Source organism: Hyaena hyaena, unplaced genomic scaffold (assembly GCF_003009895.1).
Source record: "Hyaena hyaena isolate Hyena2069 unplaced genomic scaffold, ASM300989v1 scaffold_65, whole genome shotgun sequence".
Lineage (NCBI taxonomy): Eukaryota > Metazoa > Chordata > Mammalia > Carnivora > Hyaenidae > Hyaena > Hyaena hyaena.
This window is the reverse complement of record NW_024080697.1, coordinates 990,276-1,015,409: the sequence shown is the minus strand read 5'-3', so window position 1 is coordinate 1,015,409 and position 25,134 is coordinate 990,276. Positions and strand designations below refer to the sequence as shown.

General features: G+C 46.7%; 2 protein-coding genes across 3 annotated transcripts; one reads left to right on the top strand and one right to left on the bottom strand.

Moving 5' to 3' along the window:
* Positions 1 to 805: 805 nt before the first annotated feature.
* Positions 806 to 3,535, bottom strand: ISCA2 (iron-sulfur cluster assembly 2). Of its 2 annotated transcripts, none has more exons than XM_039232299.1 (4): positions 3,434 to 3,535; positions 3,127 to 3,232; positions 2,897 to 3,012; positions 806 to 2,062 (listed from the first exon to the last, which is right to left on the bottom strand). In XM_039232299.1, exons 1-4 carry the CDS (start codon positions 3,502 to 3,504, stop codon positions 1,888 to 1,890), a joined length of 468 nt encoding a protein of 155 aa, XP_039088230.1. In that variant the 5' UTR covers positions 3,505 to 3,535; the 3' UTR covers positions 806 to 1,887. The 2 variants fall into 2 exon arrangements, with proteins under 2 accessions (XP_039088230.1, XP_039088231.1); XM_039232300.1 differs by having other exon boundaries at positions 3,127 to 3,229.
* A 248-nt stretch (positions 3,536 to 3,783) lies between these two features.
* NPC2 (NPC intracellular cholesterol transporter 2) lies at positions 3,784 to 11,794 on the top strand. Its single transcript, XM_039232355.1, has 4 exons — positions 3,784 to 4,039; positions 7,399 to 7,506; positions 9,097 to 9,269; positions 10,989 to 11,794. Exons 1-4 carry the CDS (start codon positions 3,958 to 3,960, stop codon positions 11,073 to 11,075), a joined length of 450 nt encoding a protein of 149 aa, XP_039088286.1. The 5' UTR covers positions 3,784 to 3,957; the 3' UTR covers positions 11,076 to 11,794.
* The last annotated feature ends 13,340 nt before the right edge of the window (positions 11,795 to 25,134 follow it).

The following is a 25,134-nucleotide window of genomic DNA, read 5'->3' as shown; positions in this document are numbered from 1 at the left end:
AAGTTCCTAAGCTTCTGTCTCAGGTACTTTCGGTCTCTAAACTCTGCATTTCCCTTTTTAATGGTAAAGTCTTTTACTGAATGCCTTTAATTCTAATCCAGTCCAAAAATGCAAGTTTTTGCTGTAACAAACTTTTAGGCTCTTGAGGAAAACAAGGGTTTAGCCAGTAATTTCTTCCATAATCAATTTCGTTGTGGTTTTCCCAACATGAGCATTAATAAATCATTGGTCATGGTAGTGGTATTTCTTTTTTTAGTTGTCTGTCATGCAGTTCCGGCTCCCTGGCCCTGTCACACACATGCCACAACTATTTCTAGCTCTGTAGCCTAATTAAGTGCCATACCCAAACAAGTACTTTCCTTGGGGTGTGAGGATGGCTCAGTTAGTTAAGTGCCAGACTTGATTTCAGCTTAGGTCACGATCTCATGGTTCATGAGATGGAGCTGTCAGCACAGCTGACACAAGCTGACTGCTTGAGATTCTCTCTCTCCCCCTCTGTCCTCCTCCCCAGCTCACACTCTTTCTCTCATAAACTTAAAAAAAATTTAAAAATTAAAAAAAAAAAAAAAAAGCTTTTCTTTCAGTGACCCTAAATAAAGTTGCCAGGTTTAACAAATAGAAATACACAGTGCCCATGGCACCCGGGTGGCTCAGTCAGTTAAGCATCCAACTCTTGGTTTCGGCTTAGGTCATGATCTCATGGTTTGTGAGTTCAAGCCCCACACCAGACTCCACATTGTCAGTGCGCAGCCTGCTTGAAATTCTCATTTCCTCGCTCTCTGCCTCTCCCCACTCACTCTGTCACTCTCTCAAAAGAAATAAGCTTTTAAAAAAGTACACACTGACCAGTTAAACTTGAATTTCAACTAAACAACACATAATTTTTCGTATAAATATGTCTCATACTTATTTGGGACACACTTATACAAAAAACTGGGAATATTTGGGACACCCATAGTATAAACTATGTGTTTAGTTGAAATTCAAATTTAGCTGGGCATCCTACATTTTATCTGGTAATCCAACCTAAAAGAAAATCCCTAACTATCCATTATCCATGCCAACACAGGGACCACTTCCTGCTATATGAGACCAAAGACATTTTACACCACGAGGTAAGCGAAGCTACCTATCAGACAGTGAACGATCACAAAATCTCGAAATATCTGTATGCGTATGGAGTAGGGGGCCTATTTTTCAAATGATTCAGGTTATCAGTAGGGGTTAGATTCAAGTTTTCTGGGTGATGAGCTACTGGTTTTGTGAATTTAGCAGACTGAGGAGTAAGAAAGGAAAACGTATCTACCCTAACAAATGGGAAATGGAGAATGGGCTGCATAGGAAATAAGGATGAGGAAGGGAGGAAGGAAGGAAAAAATAAAAGAAAAGGATGTCAACTAGCACATTCAGGAAGGGTGACATGAAAAAGAGAACACTGACTTTCTCCTCCTCTCTAGCCTAATAACCAGTGTTCAAGCTCTCCAATCTGTGACCCTGATCCAGGACACAATAAAGACTTTCTTCAAAATGAAGCTTTTATACATAGCTATACACATATGTACAAGCAGCTCTGAGGGCCAGAGAAGTAACTCCAAACTCTGGAACCCTGAAGGTTCTACAGATTATACAGGGTAGGTTTCGACAAGGTAGCAGATCTTAGATCACAGCATCTAGACACCTGGCCTTAAAACTGTGTGAGTGAAATTAAGTCAAGAGTAAAAGCTACACGTGCTGAAAATTACAGTGGCAAAACACGACACTCCTAGACTGCGGGGAAAAAAATTGAAGAGAAGGACATGATTGGAATGAAACATCTAGAATTCTACTACTGGCAGGCTCCTCAAATTGGCACCAGTGGTAGCAATCTCTGGGTTACCTGCCGTCACATCAAAGTTTGACAGAGAAGGATGAGCCACAGGAGCAGCCTTGCTGCGCTTGAGGATTGTTCAATACTTGAAATGAGCTGCGGATCAGTTCTTGGCTGAAGTCCACCTGGGCCCCTTTCACGAAGGCCAAGCTATCAGAGTCAACCACCACTCTTGCCCCACCCTGTTCAAATACCCTGAAAAGACAGGAGGAAGACATTAATGACTATCATAAACACCAAAAACATTACACCCTCTGAGCCCAGAGGTGCACATTTTGTTTTAGAAATACAGATGGATGCCTGGGTGGCTCAGCTGGTTAAGCCTCAGACTTCAGCTCAGGCCATGATCTCATGGCTTGTGAGTTCAAGCCCCATGTGGGGCTCTGTGCTGACGGCTCTGAGCCTTGAGCCTGCTTCGGATTCTGTGTCTCCCTCTCTCTCTGCCCCTTCCCCACTCATGCTGTCTCTCTCTAAAATAAATAAACGTTTAAAAAATTTGGAGGGGTGATTGGGTGGCTCAGTCGGTTACCCGTCCGACTTCGGCTCAGGTGATGGTCTCACTGGTTCGTGAGTTCAAGCCCCATGTTGGGTTCTGTGCTGACAGCTCAGAGCCTGGAGCCTGTTTTAGATTCTGTGTCTCCCTCTCTCTGCCCCTCCCCTGCTAGCGCCATGTCTCTCTCTCAAAAATAAATCAACATTAAAAAAATTTTTAGAAATACAGAGGAAGCATTCCTTATGACCTCTAACAAGTGCTGCTTTCCTCTGAGGCAAAAAGAGCCAATGGAATGAATACTGGTACATGGTTAGTGATTTAGGCCTGGAAATCTAGTCTAGCCTCTTACCAATTACACTGGGGACGTGGACAGGCCCATTTTCTTTCTATAACATGGTTATTTTAAAGCATGACAACAAATCTTCACTGTGAGAAGGGTGGTGTTTGGAGTTCTTAGCAAAGCTTTTAAATTTGAAATAAATGTGCACTTTTATCCCTCCCTCACATTCTCTGAGGACCCACCCCTTCCTCCTTGCCTGTCGTCAGGATTGATAACTGTATCCAGTGAAAATTTGTATTGGAATCCGGAGCATCCGCCTCCCTCCACCTCCAACCTGAGGAATTCTGAGCCTTCAGTGATTTCTAGAAGCCTCTGAAATGCAGGAAGGGGGATCAAGAATGCCAGGCAAAGGGAGGTACAGGGTGAGCCAAGGGCAAGTCCCCGCACTTCCCCCCTTCCCCCCGCGCCAGGAGGCCGGCCTCCTACCTGGACGCAGCTATCGGTGAGGTGGATCTGCCCTTCTCCGGCCTTGAGGCTGGAGGACGACGCTTCCCGACGAGCCTGGGGTCCTCGAGAGGCCGTGAGGAGCCTGCTGCGCAAGGGAGGAAGATGAGCCTGGGAGCAGAGGGGCACCTGGTGACCTGCACCTGGAAAGCCTCACGCCAAACCTGACGACCTCCACCTGGACAGCCTCACGCCAAACCCTCGCCTCCCCCGCAGGTCTTAGTCTCCCCGTTAGTCCTGGAGGCGCAGAACCTAACACCCTTCCCAGGTGCCTTTGTAGTCTTGGTACCTGCTCCTGGCCCAGGGAGTGACCACCCTCAGCACCACGGCTGTTAGAGACAACCCACGAATGGCCGCCATCTTACTCCGCAAACTCCGCCCCTCGCGTCGCCCTAATCCCCTCCTCCACCTGGGCCTCCAGAGGTGGGACCCACGGTGACCCCGCCTCCAAGCACACCTATTGGGTGGCCGTGGAGGAGAAGGGATTTGATTGGCTAGAAGTGTTCATTACGGAAGCTGGGGCGCACCGACAAAACCGGGGCGGAGCGCCGGAAAGAGAAGCCGGACGGGGCGGAGATGGATCCTAGCCTACGGGCTGGCGGAGCGGACACGGTGGGCGGAGATAGCGGGCATCCAGGCAGGACAGAGCCGAGCTTGGCTGTCTGGAGCCGGGGGCGGAGCGCGGGCGGGCCCGGCCCTGGTTGTTGGTGAGAGTCGCCTGACCTGGCCCCTCCCCAGGCCCGCCCGGGCAGGTTTATCTGAGAGACTGAGGTGGTCACTTCCTTCCTCGCGCTTGGAACCTGTTCAGCTGCGATGCATATCCTGGCCGTCGCGTTCGTGCTCCTGGCGCTCAGCCCCTCCGCCCTGGGCGAGCCAGTGTCTTTCAAGGACTGCGGTGAGCTGGGGCCAGCCCAAGATTCCCACGCCCTCTGCGGTAGCCCCCACCGGAACCCCGCGCCGAGACCCCCGGCAGGGTTGGGGCGGGTCCCACGGGCAGCCAGGCTCAGCCTCGGACCCATCGTGGAGCCGGTTGGAGGGGGCTGCGGTGGGGGAGAAGGTGCGGGCGGCAAACCCAGTGGCTCACAACTTCGTCTCTTCCTGGGACGCGTTTTTTGGGGTCCCTGGACATGTCCTGGAAGTGGCCCTTTTGCTGAAGTTCTCAGAAGTTTGTAGGACAACTGAAGGTCCCTATGCACGGGGCGTAAGGAGCACAGAACTTTTTTTGTGTATCTTTGGATGACTTCTCCCTCCCTACTCCGTTTGCTTTTATTTTTAATTTCGCTTTTGCTGACAAGTCAAAAGTCAATTCTCCTTTTCATGATTCCTTTGTGCTATATAATTTGGTGATTGTTAATCACTTTTTCCTCTTACTATAAAACTCGTGTGGCTGGTCACAGCTTGTGACACATATCCCTCTTGGCGCTGTGATAGGGATCTTTTTCGGGAAATACAGCGGGGGTTGTATGAAATTGTGAGTTTTTTTGTTCGGTCAAGTCTATAGAATTATTCCAGCAGAACTTTTTCTGACGTGAAAAGGTGTAGTGGTAAATGACAGAAGACATTTATAAAGTTTGTGAGCTGGAAGGAAACTTCACATTCTGTGTGTCTTTCTCTGTCCCTCCCCCACTCGCGCTGTCTTTCTCTAAAAAATAAATGTTAAAAAATTGTTAAAGAAAAAGTAAATAAGAGAATAAATGCTCTTTCCAATATGTCATCAATTCATTTTGAGGCAAAAGCAGAGTTAGGCTAGGGGACAGAATTGATTAAGGAATAAGACTGCTGGCCTATTATTAACCTTAGCAAACTGTTCCACTAAACTAGTGGCACTTCAAAGATGCTATTATCACCTCAAATTACTGCGTATCCCCCCGTTAAACTTAGTGGCCAAGTTTGGATAAAGACACAATATTAACTTTATTAACTCATCCAACCCTCAGGATCTGTTTTACAGATGAGAAAACAGGCACATGGAGTAACTTACCCAAGTTCCCTCTCTCTCTCTCTCTCTCTCTCTCTCTCTCTCTTTCTTTCTTTCTCTGTCTCTCTCTTTTAATGTTTATTTTTGAGAAAGAGAGAGCAAGTGGGGGAGAGGCAGAGAGAGGGAGACAGAACCCTAAGCAGGCTCCAGGCTCTGAGCTCTCAGCACAGAGCCCAACTCAGGGCTTGAACTATCAAACCAGGCTCAAACTCTTAAACTGTGACACCATGACCTGAGCTGAAGTTGGACACTTAACCCACTGAGCCACCCAGGTGGCCCAACTTACCAAAGTCTCAAAGCTAGTAAGCAGTAGGAAATTAGTGGGCGTCTATGAGCCACTTTGGGTTTCAGTGGTAACACTAACATTTAAAAAAGTGGGGTGGGGGGGTGACTGGGTGGCTCAGTCGGTTAAGCGCATGACTTCAGCTCAGGTCATGCATGACCTCACACTTCTTGATTTTGAGGGAGCATCTCATCACCTCTCTCTCCTCTCTGCCCCGCCCCACATGTGCCAATTCTCTCCCTCCCTCTCTCCCCCCCCAATAAACATTAGAAAAAAAACTAAGGAAACCAAATCTAGATATTGTTCTACTCCTATGAAAAAAGCAGAGGTACACCAATGGCAAATACTTCTTAAGGAAGGGAGGGTTTCAGTTACAGATTTGCAATTTACTTTTGATTGGGAAATAACAATGTAAACTTCAGTGCCCACATCAAAAGATTTTTGAGTTCCACTCTCTGACCCCTTTCCCCTGGAGTAGTATTTCCTCAAGTAAGAAATGGAGTCAAGCAAACTGGTTTTGCTATTTTTGCCGGTTAGGACTGAGGACTTTGTTCTATTGATATTGGAAGTCCAAGAACCTCTTGTCAGTAAAACTGGATGAAGGAGCTACAAGTACTAGTCCTCACTTGGGTCCTATTAGATCACATGACCCAGCCTTGAAAGAAGCAGGTAGAAGCAGACATCAAAAGCTTTAGTGTAAGCACTGATTTTCAGTAGGTTGTTGATTAAAGTTCTGGATATTTTTTTCCTGCCTGTAGAAGATAGGAGGACAGAGTGGAAGACAGTGCTTAAAGAAGAGCATTGTTGCATGTATATTTCAAGAACTTTGCCGTGATGGAGAAGCAAGCACAGAATTGGGGGACGGCAAGTTATTATTTATACACCTACTTGGAGGAGTGTTGGTCAGCAGGATGAAACTGTTCCAAGAGCAGGCACAGGCTGAGAAGGCCAAGTGCATCTACATGAGCTTCTCATTTCGTATCCCATGGCCTGAGCCAACCTGATGACTGCAGAGGAGAGGCCCACCTTTTACCTGAAAAGGGAACTTGCTAACCTACCTGCAGCAACTATTCCAGATTAAATTCATGGACTGAATCCCGATGTGATGATAATAAAATAAACATTTACATGGCATTACCACGTTGCAAACACTAACCTGAGAGCTTCTTGTCTGTGAACTCCCCTACCCTATGAGGCAGTTATTGTTGTTAACCCTAGAAGGGTGAAGTGTCTTGTTTTGAGGTTTCCTAGTGAGTAATGGAGCCAATGGGATTATAAACCCAGGGGTCCAGTCCCAGAGCAGTGATGGCTGAACAACAGAGCTTAAGCTTCCTTCCTATAAATGGTGTTACCAGCCAGTTTGCTTGCATTCTCTCCATTCGGCTGTCCAGTTTCAGGGGCCCAGAGGAGGCAGCGGGATTTTTAAAGACTTTACCCAACCTGTTTAGGTCAAACATTTATGGGGGACAAATAGCACTTTTGTCTTTGTTTTGACTGAAAATTTTACAAAAAGACACATACCCTGTCTCAGAGACACTTATCTTGAAGACTGCGTTTCTAAAGTGGAGGGTACAACTGTTTACTGCAGATGCGTTCTTAAAATGGTTTTCACTGGTAGAGGTGTACAAAGCTCAGAGACCACTGGCTCGGATCCGTGCCAGGACAGGATTGGGAGAAAGTAGAAGAAGGCAGCTCAGGAACAGCCAGTCTCGAGTCCCAGTGGGAACAGCAGCACTGAAGCTAGAGCCATCACTTGTGCCATATATATGCTGTTTTAAACCCTACGTAGGGGTGGAAGGAGGGGTGCAGATGACGTTTCCTGGTATAGTCCTGCCAGGCTATAGAGGAGGAAAATTTAACTGATTTCTTAATTCCCCTTCTCCCATCAAATATGAAGAGTTTCCTGATGAGCAGAGCACCTTCTGTTATGTAGGGTACAGCATACGCAGTTTTTTTTCCCTCCTGTTCCAATTCCTGTTTCTTTTTCTCACAGGTTCTGGGCTTGGAGTTATAAAGGAACTGAACGTGAGCCCATGCCCCACCCAGCCCTGCAAGCTGCACAAAGGCCAGTCTTACGGGGTCAATGTCACCTTCACCAGTAGTAAGTAAAGGGGGCTCTTGCCTTCATTTTAAAGCATACCATCAGGGGCACCTGGGTGGCTCAGTTGGTTAAGCGTCTGACTTCAGCTCAGGTCATGATCTCATGGTTCGTGAGTTCAAGCCCTGCATAGGGCTCTGTGTTGACACCTCAGAGCCTGAAGCCTGCTTCAAATTCTGTGACTCTCTCTGCCCATCCCCTGCTCATGTGCTCTCTCTCTCTCAAAAATAAACATTAAAAATACATAAATACATAAATAAATAAATAAAGCATACCATCAGTCTCAAATGTTGGAATGAGCATGGGGATATGGGGGAGGTGAGCTGCAGTCAGAAAGTCTGTGACCTCCCTTCCAACTTCTGCAAAGCTCAGACTTCCCCTCTATAAGGTTTAGGGAATTTATCTGGGACCCAAGGAAAAAAATCTAAGCTTCCTTCCTCAACTTAAAGAAATATTATTGGAAGTTCACCTTCAGCTTCCTAAGAATCTAAACAAATGCAAAATCTTTATTTTGGGTATCAACCTTGAATCCTTTACTCATTTTCTATCCTATGGAACAAGATAGGGCAGTCTAATAAGAAATCTCAAAGTTCCTGTCATCTCCTTTTCATAAGCCTGAAGACAGCATTAAATACTAGACTTGCTTTCTCTCCTGGATGATACCCTGCCCCCTCTATTGTCCCAAACCAAAAAAAAAAGCAATCCCTATACCCAACATGAGGTTCAAACTCAATCCTGAGATCAAAAGTCGCATGTTCTACCAACTGAGCCATCCAGGCACCCCCAAAAATGTACCTTGTAAAGTAATCATAACCCAGAAAGAGAGAGAGAGAGAGAGACAGAGAGAGAGAGAGAGAAAGGAAGGGAGGGAGGAAGGGAGGAAGGAAGGAAGGTAGGAAGGAAGGAACCAAGCCAACACCCTGGATATCCACAGTGACCTCAGAGCTGATAACCCTGGTTGCCCTAATTTTATTGCATTTATTCCTCCTGCCCATCTTGTGATATGGAGGGGAGAGGATAGCAAGAGATGTACCTCATCTTTCAAACCTTACCCAGTTTCTAAAGGGTTATCTCTTACTGTTACTGCATTTCTTTGGAGATTCCTTTCCATTTTGTTCTTCTTTTCTAAAGAAATCCCATGAGCAGGGCATTTGAGAATTCAGAGACCAATCTTCTCAAACTCTGTAAGATAAACAGTATGCTCTGACAGAAGCTGATGTAGTTAGTAAACAAGAAGTTAACTGCCAAAAAAACACTCCGTTATTGTGTTGGATAAGGTTGTTTATCCGGGTAGCTCAGATTCTCCTGAGAAACTGTGACAGGCAAGGAAGAGTAAGGTGGGGTTATGAGCAAAGAAAACAGCTCTCTTGGTTGCTTTTTTTTTTTTTTTTTTAGAGCACATACTTATTCTGTAGCATTCGGAGAGGTACTAAGCATAAGTACGAAGAGAAGTAGACTCTAGGAGTTCAGAAGTACAGACTTTATGATTTGCTATCATAGCAACGCCATTGCTTGAAAACATATCTGCACCTTTTACTTCGAGTTTAAACATGAACGGTCCCCTTGACCATCGTTCTCTTTCTTTCCTCTTAGATATTGCATCTCAGAAAAGCAAAGCTGTGGTGTACGGCATCGTGATGGGCTTACCAGTTCCCTTTCCCATTCCTGAGCCTGATGGTTGTAAGAGTGGAATCAGCTGTCCCATCCAAAAAGACAAGACCTACAGCTACCTGAATAAACTACCCGTGAAGAATGAATACCCCTCTGTAAGTGACATTGTTGTTCAGAACAATGGTAGCCTTGCGACTAGATGAGAAATCTGAGGAGAGGGGGCAGGACAAAGAGACTGGGTAGGAGTCTTTCATCTCTCTATGCTGAAGCAGCAGCAGCTCGAGGGCAAAGAGATGAGTTTGAGTGTTAGGAATCATGAGGTAAGGCAGGTGATTTTCCCCGTGCCCCTTTGTTCTTTGATGCCTAATCATTAGCCTGGGCCTCATGATGCCATTTTGATATACAGTATTTTCCTGGATTCTCATGACCACCCTTTACTAAAGCAATATTATCTCTCTTTTACAAATGAAGAAATTTGAGCCTCCAATGTTAAGCAAAATGAACAGAATCCACTCCGCTAAGAAATATTACATCTAGATCTAGGGCTGGGGCTTGTGACCCTAAAACCTGTGCACTGTTAAAAGATTTTAGGCAGGTATCAAATAGTTCAAGATGTCAAGTTGTTATAGAAAAATCCTGGTTTCTCCATTAATATCTTAACAAGAGAGCAGTAGTTTCCTAGCTCCACAGCGGAGAGGTCACTTTTCCACACAATTCTTTCTCCTCTCTCTCCCCACCAGCCCCTGCCTTCCCCTTTGACTTGCCCTGCTATACCTACTTCTTTTTCTACCACACACATGTGAAGTAGAACCTGTTGGAATGGGCCTATGTTAAAAATATGAATCCTGATAAGTAATGGAAGAATTAAGGGAATGCCTTTTTCCAAGAAGGAAAAAAAACCGTCCATATTTTGAAAGGAAATCAAGTAGAACCCAGGAGCAATCCAGTATTTATTTTCTAGAAATGGCAAGTAATTAAAAACATTCCAAAGAGACTCTACTATAGAGAGTCTATGTTTAAGGGATATAAGACACACTACAGGTCAGGGACAAGTTTATAGATTCATTTGCAGAGTATCTGTAAAATCACAGGCATTTCTGAGCCTTGGTCACTTACAAATGTCTAATTAGGGCCTTATACATAGTAGGCACTTTCTATATAGTAGCTATTATTAAGTGAATTACGTTTCATTTGAAAAACATCTTAAACTGTGTTCATTTAAGCACTAAGGGAAACAGTAGTTAATGTGTGCTAGTCTTGGAAAACTTACAAGTTTCAAGATGCAGGTCACAGTCACTCAAATGTTGAGTTGTGAAGAAACATTTGAGTACAAATTCGAGGTAGTAACTAATTACAAGTAAACTAATATCTACATAAGAAAGGACTAGAAAATTCGCAGTGTTTTTTTGTTTTTTGTTTTTTAAGAATCAGAAAGGACAGCTCATAGTATAACAAGTCCAGGCATTAAATAACGAGGTATAGGGGCACCTGGGTGGCTCAGTTGGTTAAGCATCTGACCTCGGCTCAGGTCATGATCTCACGGTTCGTGGGTTTGAGCCCCGCGTCGGGCTCTGTGCTGACAGCTCAGAGCTTGGAGCCTGTTTCAGATTCTGTGTCTCCCTCTCTCTCTGACCCTCCCCTGCTCACGCTGTCTCTCTCTGACTCTCAAAAATAAATTAAAAAAAAACATTAAAAAAAAAAAAAGACCATGGGCTATGCCCATATCCCAAGTGGCCTTCATGATGGCATGATTTAAAAAAAAAAAAAAGTCTGAGACATTAGGCAGTTTGTTACTAGGATTCATAGTTAAACCAATTCTGGATTGAGGTGAGGCCCTACTTTCATTTTTCCCAATTCTTTTTCTCTTTCTCCAGATAAAAGTGGTGGTGAAGTGGGAGCTTCTGGACGACAAAGGCCGGTCTCTCTTCTGCTGGGAAATCCCAGTGCAGATTGAAGGCTAGAGGCATTGGTGTCAGCCTGTTGCCTGGGGGTGAGAGAACAATGGGTAGAAGGAGGGCAGAAGTCAAGTCTAACCTAAATGAAAGGGATTTCAATACAGCTGTGTTGTGCCTGTCAGCCTCCAGAATGTTCCAGACCCTATTTCCTGAGAGCTCAGAACTATTGCCCTTATAATATCTTTAGTGAAGGGTTGGAGGAAAGAAGAGAAGAGAGGGAGGAATAGGCATGGATTTAATTGTCTTCGGTATTTTTCGCCATTGGAAAAAGGAAGGTCCAGCCAGTCAGGACCCGAATGAGGCTGCTTCGGGCTATTGGATAACCTGCCCTTGGGTTATCGGCCCTCGCAGCGGAAGAGGGTTTCCAAACCTCCCCCACCCACCTGGGATATTACATCTGCAAGTTCCTCATCTCCAAGTGCCTCACTGAGTTCAGTGTGTCAGGCCAACGAGCCTGCTGACTCTTAACAGCACCTCCTAGCCTTCTGCTTGCTGACCGGTGGTGCCCAGCAGCTCGGTGGAGGGGAGGCGCTCTGTGACAGAAATTCCCCTCTGAATGGCCAGTTGTGTGCAGTTACCCGTCTCCTTTTCTGTCTTAGGTGGTTTTCATTAAATTCAGCAGTTGATTAACAGACGTTTGATTTTTTTTTTTTTAACATTAACCTGTGGCCTCTTTATTTACCTGGAAATGTCCCTTTGAATAAATAAAAACTTGGCAGTCTTGTCTTCTGCGTGTTGGCAGTGGTCCCCTGCTCCTATCAGGCAGTGTTTTTCCCCAAATCTGTGGAAAGTGGGCACCCTGGTGCCATGGTCCCAGAGTGCAGTAGAGACTTGACTCTTTCAGAAACTGCCTTTTCTTCCCTTTCTGCCCAATGAGACTTTACCTATTTTATACAAAATGACCTTAGTTTTTGCTTTATTTTGCACACTCTTGTAACACCACATGCACTTGAATGAAGCAGTGAAAGCAAACACCACCTAGTTGAATAAGAACATCTGAAAGGTCAAGGGAACTAAATGGGGACAGGGAGGGGCAGGGAGTTAGAGGCTACAAGCTGGCATGAAGCACAGCGGTCTTTTGGGAATCCTTCACCATGAGGAGAGCCTAGAAGCTTAAAAATGAAATGAGAAGTTGTGGCAAATAATAGCCAAGCTAATTAAATCTTGGAGTTTCCTGCTTTGGAAATGAAAAGTATTTGGACTTCAAAATATATGGGGCATATATTTTGCTGCCTGTTTTAATCAATATGCTGTCAATCAGTGTTTAGCGATCACAGGGATTACAACCCTATTCACAAGTCAGTTGGGTAATGTGAACCTCGAAAAGCCATCTCTTTTAGATTGGGGTGTTTATACAGCAAATAAGCCATTTGATCCAGCTCACTTCATCCCACTAACTTCATGAGAGCCTTGGATTTCCTTGGCTTGTGAGTTTCCCAGGAAAACCACCAGGGGACAGCCATAGATCAGGAATAAAGTGATCAGCTGCCAAGACTTACTAGTTCATTCCCAGAGCCATTCAAACACTGTCCTCTTTAGCTTGATACTGTATCCTATCCCACTATGTAGAGGGCCAGCCCACTCCTGGGTCTCCCATGCTGGACTCTAGGTCTATCAGCTTGGACCATTGCTGTGGTTTCTGGCTTTAGACTGCCAGTAGTTGGATCCTGGCTTCTCCAATTAATAGGACCTCTAGTGCAATCTTCATATCCCTTAATTTCTCTGTGCTTCCATTTCTTTATCTGTTAAATAGGGACAATAACAGCAGGGCTTCAGGGACTAAAGGAGATGACACATGTAAAACACTTAGAATGACCCCTGACATAATACACACTTGATAAATATTAGCTATTGTAGGAGGTAGACCTTGTTCCTCGTCAGGAAACAGCAGGGAAAATCAGAAGGTTCAAACTGAGGTGTGATGATCCGTCACCTCAGAAAAATGAGACTATCTTCTGGATGGAACTTTCTGAGATTCCTGGAAAAGCTCCGTTCTCACGTATGCCTGCTCTCTCCCTGTTCCCGGAAGACTGCCCGTGTCACTGAACGCCTTCAAGGCTCACAGCTCCCTGCCCTGCATTTTGTACTCGTGACCTCCTATGTTAAAAGAAGACAAGAAAAGCAGTTCAGCTAATGTATACCCTTCCGTCAGAGCAGAAGGGTAACACAACGGCTTATAACTGTTTACCAGCCATTGTGAGGCTACACGGAGCCTGCAGCAGTGAGCTAGGTAGGGCTCCCTTGGGGGGATTAGTTTGAAAGGTCGGCTTCCATACAGACAGTTCATAGGCGCCCCCTGAGTCATTAAGGCATTGAGAAGCACTGAACCATAGGCTATATAAGAAAGGTCATGCTCTTTCTAATGACAGTCTCATACTTTTCTAGTCCGCTGAGCAAGCCACGGAGGCTTAGAGCTCCTCTCTTGCATGAATTCCAGGGCAGAACAGTCCCAGACTCCAGTCATTTAAAAAGCACGAGGAGCACCCCTGCTTACAGAATAAAAGAAACTCAACATCTAGTACCTCCAGTTTGGGAGAGGGTTAGGTGGGAGGCCTGACATTTAGTCAGATCGTCAGGTTAATGAAAAGCAGTAAGCACGGAGTAATTTCTAATCCTGTACATTCTTGTTTTGAAACCTAAGTTGATTTTTAAAAAAACAATTAAGATTGATCTTAATTATGCTTCAGAGGTTGATAAAACAGTCTGTTCTCTGAGGAAACCCACAGACGTAGGAAGAGTGGCTGGACATAGGTGATGTCCAGGCTAAGGGAAGACATCTGGGATTAATTCATGTCTGATAATCCAAAAAGCAAATATTGCTTAAATGACTGGGTTGCTTACCGAGGATAATTATTTCATAAACAATACAGTTGGAAGTCGGGGGGAAACGGTCAGTATGAGGACAAGGTCATGGTACATAGGAAGAGCACTGACACAGAGGAAAGGATTATGTGTGAGATATATCACCAAGGTGATAGTCATCTTAAACAAGTGTTTTTCCCAAGGGCCCTTTGGGAAGGACACAGCACTGGAAACAGCTTGGAGGATTTAAAAGCCTGGGGTACTGTGTGTGTGTGTGTGTGTGTGTGTGTGTGTGTGTGTGTCCATGTGTGGTGGGAATTAGGGGGGTGGGGGGCATTGTTGTGTGACCTGAGGTGGAAGGTGGCACTGGTTCTCCACAGATACTGCCTAAAAGAGTCCTCCATACAGGACCTATGTCATTTGGGGTGATTGTGTCCTTTTCCATGAAGAGAATCCCCTGGCCAATCCCTCAGATTCCAAACTGAAACCTATTCACTTACAGCTGTCAGTTGACTAGCAACTAAATGGTCTGGGTGTTGGTTGCTATGGAAACAGCTAAAAGGCCCATTGCTATGGGAACCTACCATGCTCTCCAAACCAGGGGTTTGGTTCTGAAAAAGGAGTGGAGGGCAGGGTGGAGGGGGGAGCCCAGATGGGCTGCACAGGTGCTGAGAGTCCCGCCAGAGGATGAGCAGTGTGGTGAGGGAGCCTGGCGAGCTCCTCACCACTGGGACAGAAGAGCAATGACTTCTGCCACTTTCTGTGGGCACTCCCCACCTGTCCTCTGTGCGCTGTCCCATGGTAGCCATTGAGCATAGGTGTTTGCTCTCCCAAGGGGAGAGGAAGAGTGTGAGGTTTTGGATAGACCTGATATGGCAGTGCTGCTACCCTCATCTGCAGGGGCTCTGTGAGGGGAAGTCTCGAGGCTCCTCTCTGCACAGGAGCCCACTCTCCACCCCTCTCATGTCCCAGATCAACAGCCAGCAGGTGGAAGGAGCTTAGCTCTGGCTGCCAGTGGGTCAGGCCAGTAAGGAGCCTGGCAGACAAAATGGACGGCTGTTGGCCTTGAGCATGGAAGAGATAGTGCGGGCTCCAGGTAAGGAAGCAGAAGGCTGTCCAGCAACAGCAGTCTCTGTTGTGGGCATTAGAGAAACGCACTGCTCTGCCTCTGCTCCCTACCCCCCACCTGCTTGCCTCTACCACAAAAGGGTACAGCAGGTGGAACAAAATATGAAAGATGAGGTTGGACAGAGAGTCTCCGTGGATGCGCACAATGGTCGTAAGATTCTTTTTTGAGTTTGCGATCAAGGGAAATAACCAACATCGGTGTTGAGTGGGCAGATGAACTTTGACTGAAACAGAAAAAGCATCCTAGTGGCTCTGCCAATAACAACTGTTAACGTGTGGTGTGTAGATAGAAGGGATTGGGCTAGTTAATCTCTAAAATCTCTGTCACACCGGCAATTTATGATTCATTGAGACACTGAAGGGAAGTTTTGGCACCACAGGCAAGAGAACGCAGTTGAATCATACCTATGAGAGCAAGGAATGTTCCTGGGGGCCAAAGGGCTTAGGACTAAGACTAAGACCAAGACATTTGATTTAGAAGCCATCTTAGACATGTTTGGCCCGGGGGACTTTCACCTGATTCTCCCAGAATTCTGAGTGCCCGGCCTAGATTTTTTTTTTTCCTCCTAATCTTGCCGTCTGCCTGGAGTTGTTGCTCTCAGCCCCTCCCAGGGAGTTTTAGGGTCTAGGAACCTGGCACCAGAGAAAGAGGGCAATCCCACCCAGCATTTGCACTGCTCCACGGGACAACTGAGCACTTTCCCAGGATCCATGGGGAGATTTTCACTTTTGGAACATAGTTATCTATAGATTTCCGTAACATTTAAACTCTTAAATACAAGCTGAGTTTCTATCCCACCTCCAACTCTTTCCCGTTGATTGACTTTGGGAAGTTATTTAAACTCTGAAGACCTCAATGTCCTAGGCTGTAAAATAGGGTTAAGAATACCCAACTCCGAGCAGTTCTAATAATGACCCAAGGTGGGATATGCAAAGTGCTCAGTGCAGCACACCCAACTCTAATAAGTACCTGGTGATTATTATCCTCCCAGATAAGAAAAGAAGGTTGCAGCCATGGAAACTGCTCAACGGCCTAGAATCAGACATTTGCCATGGATTTGTCTTCCAAATTTAATTCCAGGTGCCATTCAAGACTAATGTTCCCTCCAACGGTCTTCCCTGTGGTTTGCCTTCATTAAGGCAAATTCTAATCCTCTCTTTAGGACGCCTAACCACATTCCTTTTTATGTATAATTTTTGTGTGTCAGCTTACCTTCCTACTGTAAACATCTTGAGAACAGAGACTGCCTTTTCACATTTAAGCAAATGCCCCAAACTCAGCACTCAGCAGTTATTTAATGAATTAAATGTCATGATTCTTTAGGTTTTGAATCTGACCATTTAGTTCTATAGTAGCTTTGGTCTCCAAAGGGACGGGAAGAGTAACAGTGAATTTGGTTCCATTCTCCTGAAGAAGGCACAGTAGTGTGTGGTCCTGGGCGGGGAGCTCTGGAGCAGGACTCAGCTCACATCTTCCGGAAGCCAGCTGTCATCCGCATCAGATACTCATTGACAACACTAGCTTGTCTCCAGCCTGGCCCTGGGATCAGGAGGAAATGGTTCCCCCTCCCCTCCTGGCTGCTATCTGTCTTCAATTCAGTTCAGCAAACCCCATGACTGCTCCTGGCTTCTCATGTTGGGGTCATGATGATGGCTCTGTAGCCACACATGGTATCTGCTGGTCTCTGGAAAGGCGATAGCAAGTGGATCTGGTTTATCCAACTCTCTCCCTTCTCTGGTAGGCCATATCCCTGCAGCCCATGGCACATCTCCCCCCCCCCCCCAAACACACACATATACACACACACCTCAGCTTCCCACCAGAGCCTGCCTGTGCTGGCTCAGCAGAAACAAGGCCCAAAGGGCTATCAGAGCCTCTCCCAGACTGTGGCTGCTGAGAACCGTCTCCTTACGAGGTGGGTAAAGCAAAGTGCTGGGGTAGGGAATAAGGCAGCACAACGAGTGTAGGAGAAAAGCCTCTCGGCCTGACTGATTTGCCATGTGACCTTGAATGAATCATTTAGCCTTTTTTAGTTGACTATCTCATAGAGGTGGTGTATAAACAAAAGGAAATGATGGTAGCTTGGAAATACAAAATCTACTCATACTGAGAACAATATCACAGGCCAGTGGGGAGGATAGCAAGTCATCCTTTGGGTTTTTCCACTTAGTTCCTATTGACTTGATGAGCTGGACACACATAGAAAAACCCACAAGAAAAACCAAGATCCGGATTTGATCACTCTAAGAACAAGTTTAAGATTTGGCCCCCAGACAGATGTTTAATGTAGCTGACTCTCCAACAATGTTTGCTTAGTCCTGAGAGTATAGAAGGCTTAGGCAACCTCTCACTCTGTCATCCTGATCACCACTCAGACTAGTTGAATGAATTTATATGGCAAGACAGCATGTTCTCCTTCAACTCACACTTACTGAGCCCCTATTTTGTGCCTGGCATGGTAAGAAGGAGTAAGACAAGGTCCCTGCTTTCAGGAAGCTTGGAGTCTAGTGGGAGAGGCGAGCAAACAGCAAACCATCACTGTGATACAGTGGGACAATACCAGTCACAGGTGGGACAAATGCCAGTCACAGGCAACCAGAAGGAAGAGCAATTTGGTCTGACAGAGGCAGCACCACAGTAGGCTTCTGTTAGGAGCCAGACTGGAAACACAGATGTCTAACACTGCACTCTGCAACTCTATTCATCCCTCACTCACCCTTCTCTCATTCAGTCAGCAAACATGTCCCTGCCCTTTGTCTTCTGAGATGTTTTGAAATATTTTTTAATGCTTTTTTAAAAATTTATTTCTGAGAGAGAGACACAGCGTGAGCAGGGGAGGGTCAGAGAGAGAGGGAGACACAGAATCTGAAGCAGGCTCCAGGCTCTGAGCTGGCAGTCAGCACAGAGCCCAATGTGGGGCTCTAACCCACGAACTGCGAGATTATTACCTGAGCTGAGGTCGGATGCTTAACCAGCTGAGCCACCCAGGCGCCCCAGATGTTTTGAAATATTTATTGTAGTGAATTGACCTCCTCCTGAACAGCCAGTTAACTTGTTTTTACCTAAAGTTCCTCCCCCGTAACTGACTCTGGAACTAAGTAAGCATATTTGGGTATGCCCTGACCAGGCACCCAGTATATATACACACCCAGCAAAAACGATCTGTTTGGATTTTAGTGTCTTGGCCACCACTTCCCATCCTATCTGACCCACTTCTCCTTTCTGTCAATGCTCCAGCCATTCCGGTCTCCTTTCAGTTCCTCACGTTGGCTACGTTCCCCTCCCTCAGCCACAAGACTCTTACACATGCTGTTTCCTCTGCCCAGAAAGCTCTTCTCATTTGGTCCATGTTCCTTTAGTTAACCCCTACTGATCCTTCACATTTCTGCCGCAGGGAAGCCCTCCCTGACCACCTGCCCCAGATCACATCAAGTGCTTTCCTCTACATCCTCAGAGCCCTCTGTTCTCTCCCCTCACGGCACAATTAGGAATTACATACTGTAACGATTCTTTGATTAAATGTCTGTCCCTCTGGGGTAGGGAACGTTTCTCTTTTGCTCATCACTGTATTTCCAGTGTCTAATGCAGCTCTCAGTCCAAGGAGCAGGTGGCCAATAAATATTTTTTTAATGAATTAGCTAATGGAATGATAAATTACTTTTTTGCCCCTATTTGCCTTGGGTCCAAATTTGGCTGTGGGTCCAAAACCAAAAACAAATAGCAAATATACACTACACCAGAACAGGGGCCAGACCAAATGGAGAGCCTTCCCTGAGAAAGACGTAAAAAGAAGGAATGTCCCAGAACTAAGACGCTCTCCAAGCTTGTAGAAGTGGGGAGCCAAGGCAGGAAAAATGAAAAGATTGGAGCCACCTAGTAAGGTCAGGCCTAGGAGGTGGCCTGAGAAGGAGGGAGAATTAATACACAGGCTATCAAATTATTAGATTATTAAATATCTACTACCTTGATTCTCAATACGTGTGTACTTTGGGTGCTGGGCTATGAAAGACAGGATTGCTATCTCATTTTCCTACTTCTTCAGTTATAACTGACTTTGATAATTGTGTAATTGGGGAAGAGGAGTATCATTTGATATTGAAACCAACACTGATATAGAGTAGAATATAAATTTCATATGATTATAAAAACATGAGATTTTAAAGACATTGATGACTTTAGCGACAGTGATGACTTTAGCGACAGTTCATTGAAAGAGTCTGAGAAGCATTAATACCTCAAAGAACTATATTCTAAAGGATTCTGTATGATTGAAGCTTTACAAATCCAATATCAGAAATGCATGGAGGATATACTCTTCAGAAGTAAGATTTTTGTCATGTGTTTTTATACCACTTACCACTCCTGCAAAGACCAAGCAAAATGCCCTGTAGTTGCACCTTAAGTGTTGAACTGAGGGGCACCTGGGTGGCTCAGTAGGTTAAGCGTTCATTTCAGCTCAGGTCATGATCTCACAGTTTGTGAGTTCGTGCCCCACATGGTGCTACCTGCTGTCAGGACAGAGCCGGCTTCAGGCCCTCTGTCTCCCTCTCCCTCAGCCCTCCCCAGCTCACACTCTCTCTCAAAAATAAATAAACATTAAGTGTTGAACTGAATCCATAGCAAACAACGTACTCTCAGTGCAGTCTGTAAGTTGTTCGTTGGATTTTATTATCAAGATTGCTCTGCCTACCCAATCCTCCAGAGAGAGTTGGGGCCACTTCTGTGTCTCTCTGGAGAGAATCTAAATAAAGAGGCTCCTGGGGTGTTGTGTCCAAGCTCTTCCATGATAGAATTGTGGGGGAGACAATAGGGAGGTAACAAGACAGAGATGAAAAGCAGAAAGTACAAAGAAGAGAATTTAACTTCCTGCATTGCTTATAAAGAAATTAGTCTGTGTGTTTCCATTGTCATCTGTGTTTGCTTTGACTCCAGGAGAAACTGGGAGCTCCTTGAAGACAGAACTGAGTCTGTTTTTAATTAACACTAGGCACCTTGAAACCATGCACAGTGAATACTTTGCCCACTGTCCGGCTTAGGGGATCCCCAGGATCAGAGTAGATCCAAAACCCTGAAGGGCAAAATTCTCAAAGGTAGGCAGTAGGAGGCAGGAAGTTGGAAGAGTCCTTGTCTTGACGAAGGGTGGTGAGCACTTTCCCTTCCCTCCTAATCTACCTAACAAAGGAGTGCGATGAGCCTCTGGTGCAGCAGTGGTGATCCTAGCTGGGATTATTGGAATTGATTCTCAGCAGGGACTGAGATGAAGGAGACAGTGTTCTCAGACTTAATCGCTGCTTTTTAACTCCCCCGACATCATTTCTAATGGTCCCTGGCTGGTGCCATTCAGAGCCTCCACCCCCAGACCCCTGACTCTGCCTACCTGAGCAAATTCTTCCCAGCTGCTCAGGAGTTCTGAATCTCTCAGATCCATGCCTGCCCCCACCCTTTCTAGTGCATCTGAGCCTCTTCATTTGGTTTTCAGGGAAGGGGAAAGAGCGAGGTTGCAGCCCTGCAGTCTGGATACTGTTTCTAGACTGTAGCGGGTCAACTACCCCAGAACCAGCAGTCTAATGAAAGGACCAGACCCACTGGCAAAAAGTAGCAAGACAAGAGTCCTGAACGACAAATGCTTGGAGGTGCCAGCAGGCGGTGATGCGGTTTGGAAGCAGCAGGCCAGGCTGCAACCTTGTCAGGAAAGGGCTGGAAATAAGCCAAATAGAACAGAATGGAAAAACAAGAATCATCTGTGGTTAAAAAAAAGAAGAAGAAGGGTGGGGTGGGAGTCAAGGGCATGAGACTTGTTGCCAAAGAAGTTAGACATAAGGACAAGAATTGGGTAACACTCTTCTCCACTCCCTCTTGACTGCATTTTCTCCTTTTCTCATAACCTCCAGAATAAATCACCTGCAAACGGTAACCGCTCTGGCTGTACCCACTTGAAATTGCAATCCGGTGTCCCTAAGATTGCCATTCAGGGACTGTCTTTGTCACGAAAAGCAGAATTCTTGTTTATTTTGGTAAATTAATTGCTGGCAGAGAGGGCTTTTCATTTTCCAACCAGAACAATTGCAGGCTTCGAAAGAAATTTGCGGGCTTGGAAAGCACCTAAAGGTTCCTCTGGGTTAAAAATTGCCAGACTGGGGCGCCTGGGTGGCTTAGTCGGTTAAGCGTCCAACTTTCGCTTGGGTCATGATCTTGCGGTTCGTGGGTTCGAGCCCCGCGTCGGGCTCTGTGCTGACTGCCAGCTCAGAGCCTGGAGCCTGTTTCAGAGTCTGTGACTCCTTCTCTCTCTGACCCTCCCCTGCTCACGCTGTCTCTCTCTCTCTCTCTCTCTCTCTCCTAGAAATAAATAAAACGTTAAAAAAATTAAAAAAAAAATTGCCAGACCTACGGGCGCCTGAGTGGCTCAGTCAGTTGAGCATCCCACTTCAGCTCAGGTCATGATCTCCCAGTTCGTGGATTTGAGCCCGGTATCAGGCTCTGTGCTAACAGCTCGGAGCCTGGAGCCTGCTTCAGATCCTGTGTCTCCCTCTCTCTCTGTCTCCCCCCTTCTCAAAAATGAAAACATTAACATAAAAAGTAATAAAATAAATTAACAAAAACACACTGATCTTGGCATCTCTGAATTGAAGACCACAAAACAGGCTGGAGCTATATGCTAAGCTGAATCTGTGCACATAAGTAACACCTGAGCCTTCATCCCTTAGCAATGTGCAGGTGGCCCAAAGCAACCAGCATGGGGATGGGCATCAGTGTCCGTACCTCATCTACAGTCCCTGCCACAGCTTGCAGGTGATGAGTGCCGCAGGTGGCATTAGAAGATGACACCCTAGGGCACCTAGGTGGCTTAGTCAGTTAGTGGCTGACTCTTGGTATCGACTCAGATGGTGATCTTGCAATCATAAGACTGAGCCCTGTGTCAGGTTCCACACTGAGCATGGACTGTGCTTGGGATTCCCTCTCTCTCTCTCTTTCTGCCCCTCCCCTGCTTATACATTGTCTCTCTCAAAATAAATAAAAGAAAAAAAGAACAAGAACAAGAGAGGATGCCCTGTGGCCACATTTCAGTGAAAAGGCTCTGGGAAGTCTCTCTGTCATAAGCTCATGGTGGCCTCTGTACCTGATGCTGTCCTGCAATCTTCCCCAGCACCACACCTGACCTGGTCACGTTCCTACATAATGACTCTGCCAGTCAGTCAGTGACCTGTACCAGTCCCACCATGGGGAACCAGTGGCTACGGTCCCTTCAGGAAGGATGACTCTCACAGGACTTACCGGAACCCACAGACACACACCTCACATGCACACATACTACAGGGATTCCAATCCATTCTATTCTAGAAATAGAAGGGAGGTCAAGATTTCAGCGAAGCTATTTGGGGAAGGTTCCATGGCAGGGGATATCTGACCAAGTATTCAGAAGATATTTTCTTGATTTAGCAGAGAGAAAAGAGAGGGGAGGGGTGGCTTGGAGGCCGGAGGAAGTAGAAAGCTGATTGCTTACAGAGGGGCCCCGGCAGGGTTGGCACCCAGGGTGGCCAGGTCAGTGAGAAGCAGGTGGGCCTGCACGAATCCTTGATAAGTAACTTGGGCTTGATGTGGGATGCACACCTAAACACACAGCAGGCCCCAGGCTGGGAGGGTAATGATTCCAGCCAAAGTGTGTGGGATGAGCTGGAGCTGAGAGGCTGGAGCAAGGGATCCAATCAGGAATTTTTCCTTATTGGGAGCTCAGCATCAGAGGCTGGACCAGGGTAAAGGCTGGGAAAGATAGGGGGTGGGGGGACGCTGCCTTTGGGGAGGAAGGTGGAAGAAAGCTCAAAGGAGGCTTTACTGGAGCAAGTTGGCGAGAGCAGGAGGAAGAAGGACCCAGAAGCAGCAGGGACCTGTTAGCTAGTCCCCAGCCCTCTGGCCATTGAAGAATGCCTCTAAAGCATTTTTAATAATTACAAAGGCTTTCACATCTGTAATCTGATTTGATCAGAACATTTCTGTGATATAGGCAGGGTCAAAGGTTATCTCCAAATAATAAGAGAGGGAATGGAGGTCCATAATGGTTAAAGTAACTTGTCCAAGGTCCCAGTCATACCCTATTCCTCTCATAAGGCAGACCAAGAGGAAGAATGAGAAGTTCCATGAGCCAGGCTTCCTTCTCCACAGAGGGCCTTCCTGACTTGCCAATAACCTTGTTCCCTAGGCTCCACTGGGTGAGCACCCTAAGTTGGCGTCCAGGTCCCAGGACACTAGGCTATGAGATCTCCCTTAGGACCTCAGAGAAAGGTCTGCTGTGTCCTTCTACCTGACGACAGAGAGGACAGAGGGATCCTGACTCTTCTTCCATCTCTGAGCTTTCCCTGCCTCAAGGCTCCCTACCAACTGCACATCAGCTTGCTTCTCCCCTAGGCCCACCTGGGGGTTGGATCATCTTCTGGTCAGCCCCTCCCAGCCCACCTCCTACTGCCTTGCAAGGGCCTCCCCTCAACCCCTCCTCATCCTTTGTTGGGCACTCCACTTTCTCTTATCGGAAAAGACAATGGGCTGGGTGGGCACTTGCCCATGTTTTATTGCTCAGATAAGGGATTTTTAGATCAGTCTTGAGAAGAGGCAGTTGAAGAGCTATTCTTGCCACCTACTGCAAGAAGCAATTTCATTCTGGTTTCTTAAGTCTGAACGCACTTGGAGAACTGAGCTGCCCTTTGTTTAAAAGACGTCTTTTCAGGAAGCTCAATATCCAGAATTGATAAAAAAACAAAAACAAAAACAAAAACAAAAAAACGACTCAACCCTGACGGAAGGGGTAGGAGAGCTCTGTCAATCCATCACTTCTCTTCCCTCCAAATCAAGCCCAGTGGCAGCGCCTTTTTTATGGGGGTGGGATGGAGGGGTGCGAAGTGGTGGTGAAGATAGTAGGGGGTGTCCATGAAGGTGGCTGAAAATGGCTTATCTAGTCACCTTTTACAAATGAGGAGACTGAGATCAGGAGGGGGAGTGCCTTTTTCAAGATCCTGCAGAGTTCCCTCAGGGTCCGTGACTTGATCTAGGGACCAACTAGACCTGCTCGCATCCTCTCCTCTGGGGGCCTCTGCTCCATCCGTGCTTGGATGCATTCATCACCACCAGAATCGGTGGAGCTCCGTGCCCACCACTGCACTGGCCACAGGTGCAGCACGCCATGGGCCCTGCTCCTTGCCATCAGTGCCACCTTCTCAGCAAACCTGAGCAAATTTTTCCCACCCCAGCACAAGCCCCCACCCTGCCTGTCACTCAGGCTCCCAGCAGCCAGAGCTAAAGATAGAATTGAGGGCAGCGTTTTAAGTCAGCAGTGAGCAGACCTGGCTGGCCGAGTGGGGAGGGGTAGCTAAGCAGAGTTAGGAGACCTCCTCAGAGCAGCCGGGGTACATTTCTCTGACAGTGGCCCATTCCCATGAGACTGGCAGTAAGTGTTGCTGGCCTTCCTCCTCCTGAGGACTGAACCCTGGACAGGGCAAGTGGAGCCTGAGCCTGACACCTCGCTCCAGATCAGCGTTCCCTGGGCCTCGCATGTATTCTCCTGGCTTTCTCTCCTCAGTACCTACTGCTTTGCTGACCCTGGGGCTTTGGTTACTGCCAAATCCAGCAAAGCCCCCACTTCCACAGCTCTTTTCTGCCCTCCTGCCATCTTCACAGGTTAGCACTGGGGTCAGGAACACGGAAGGATGGGGCCCAGGGTTGGAGAGGTCAGGCCCTCTGCTGAGAGCCCATGGGGCATCTGTTGGCTGGCAGAACCTGGATATTGCCTCCAGAACTTTGTGGAGGATGAGGTCAACAGCAGATCCCACCCATCTGTATTTGCTCTGCCTGTCCTCAGGCCACCTGCTTCTCTGCTGCTCCCTAGTAATAGGCCAGCTGATGTGCACAAGCATCACACTTGCACGGCAGGGAAGTGAGTGGTGTGGGGGAGGAGAGAAACCTGGATCTGTCCCCACTTCTAGCCAAAGCTCTCCACTCTCCAGGCATGGTGAGCCATAGGCAGTGGAGGACCCATGGGGAGAAAAGCAGGAAGGTAGAATAAGCCACCTTGAGTCACTCGCCCTGCCCCAGAAATGCAGAATGAGAATGAAAGCTGCCTCCCCTTGAACCTGAGCTTGAATGGAGTGT

What these genes read in the sequence shown, in the direction of transcription:
- NPC2 (XM_039232355.1), top strand. Translation starts at nt 3,958, where the DNA reads ATGCATATCCTGGCCGTCGCGTTCGTGCTCCTGGCGCTCAGCCCCTCC. An exon ending in AGTGTCTTTCAAGGACTGCG is followed by an intron (nt 4,040 to 7,398) that starts GTGAGCTGGGGC and finishes TTTTTCTCACAG; the next exon opens with GTTCTGGGCTTGGAGTTATA. An exon ending in TGAAGAATGAATACCCCTCT is followed by an intron (nt 9,270 to 10,988) that starts GTAAGTGACATT and finishes CTCTTTCTCCAG; the next exon opens with ATAAAAGTGGTGGTGAAGTG.
- ISCA2 (XM_039232299.1), bottom strand. Translation starts at nt 3,504, where the DNA reads ATGGCGGCCATTCGTGGGTTGTCTCTAACAGCCGTGGTGCTGAGGGTG. An exon ending in ACTCCCTGGGCCAGGAGCAG is followed by an intron (nt 3,233 to 3,433) that starts GTACCAAGACTA and finishes TCCCTTGCGCAG; the next exon opens with CAGGCTCCTCACGGCCTCTC. An exon ending in TCACCGATAGCTGCGTCCAG is followed by an intron (nt 3,013 to 3,126) that starts GTAGGAGGCCGG and finishes CCTGCATTTCAG; the next exon opens with AGGCTTCTAGAAATCACTGA.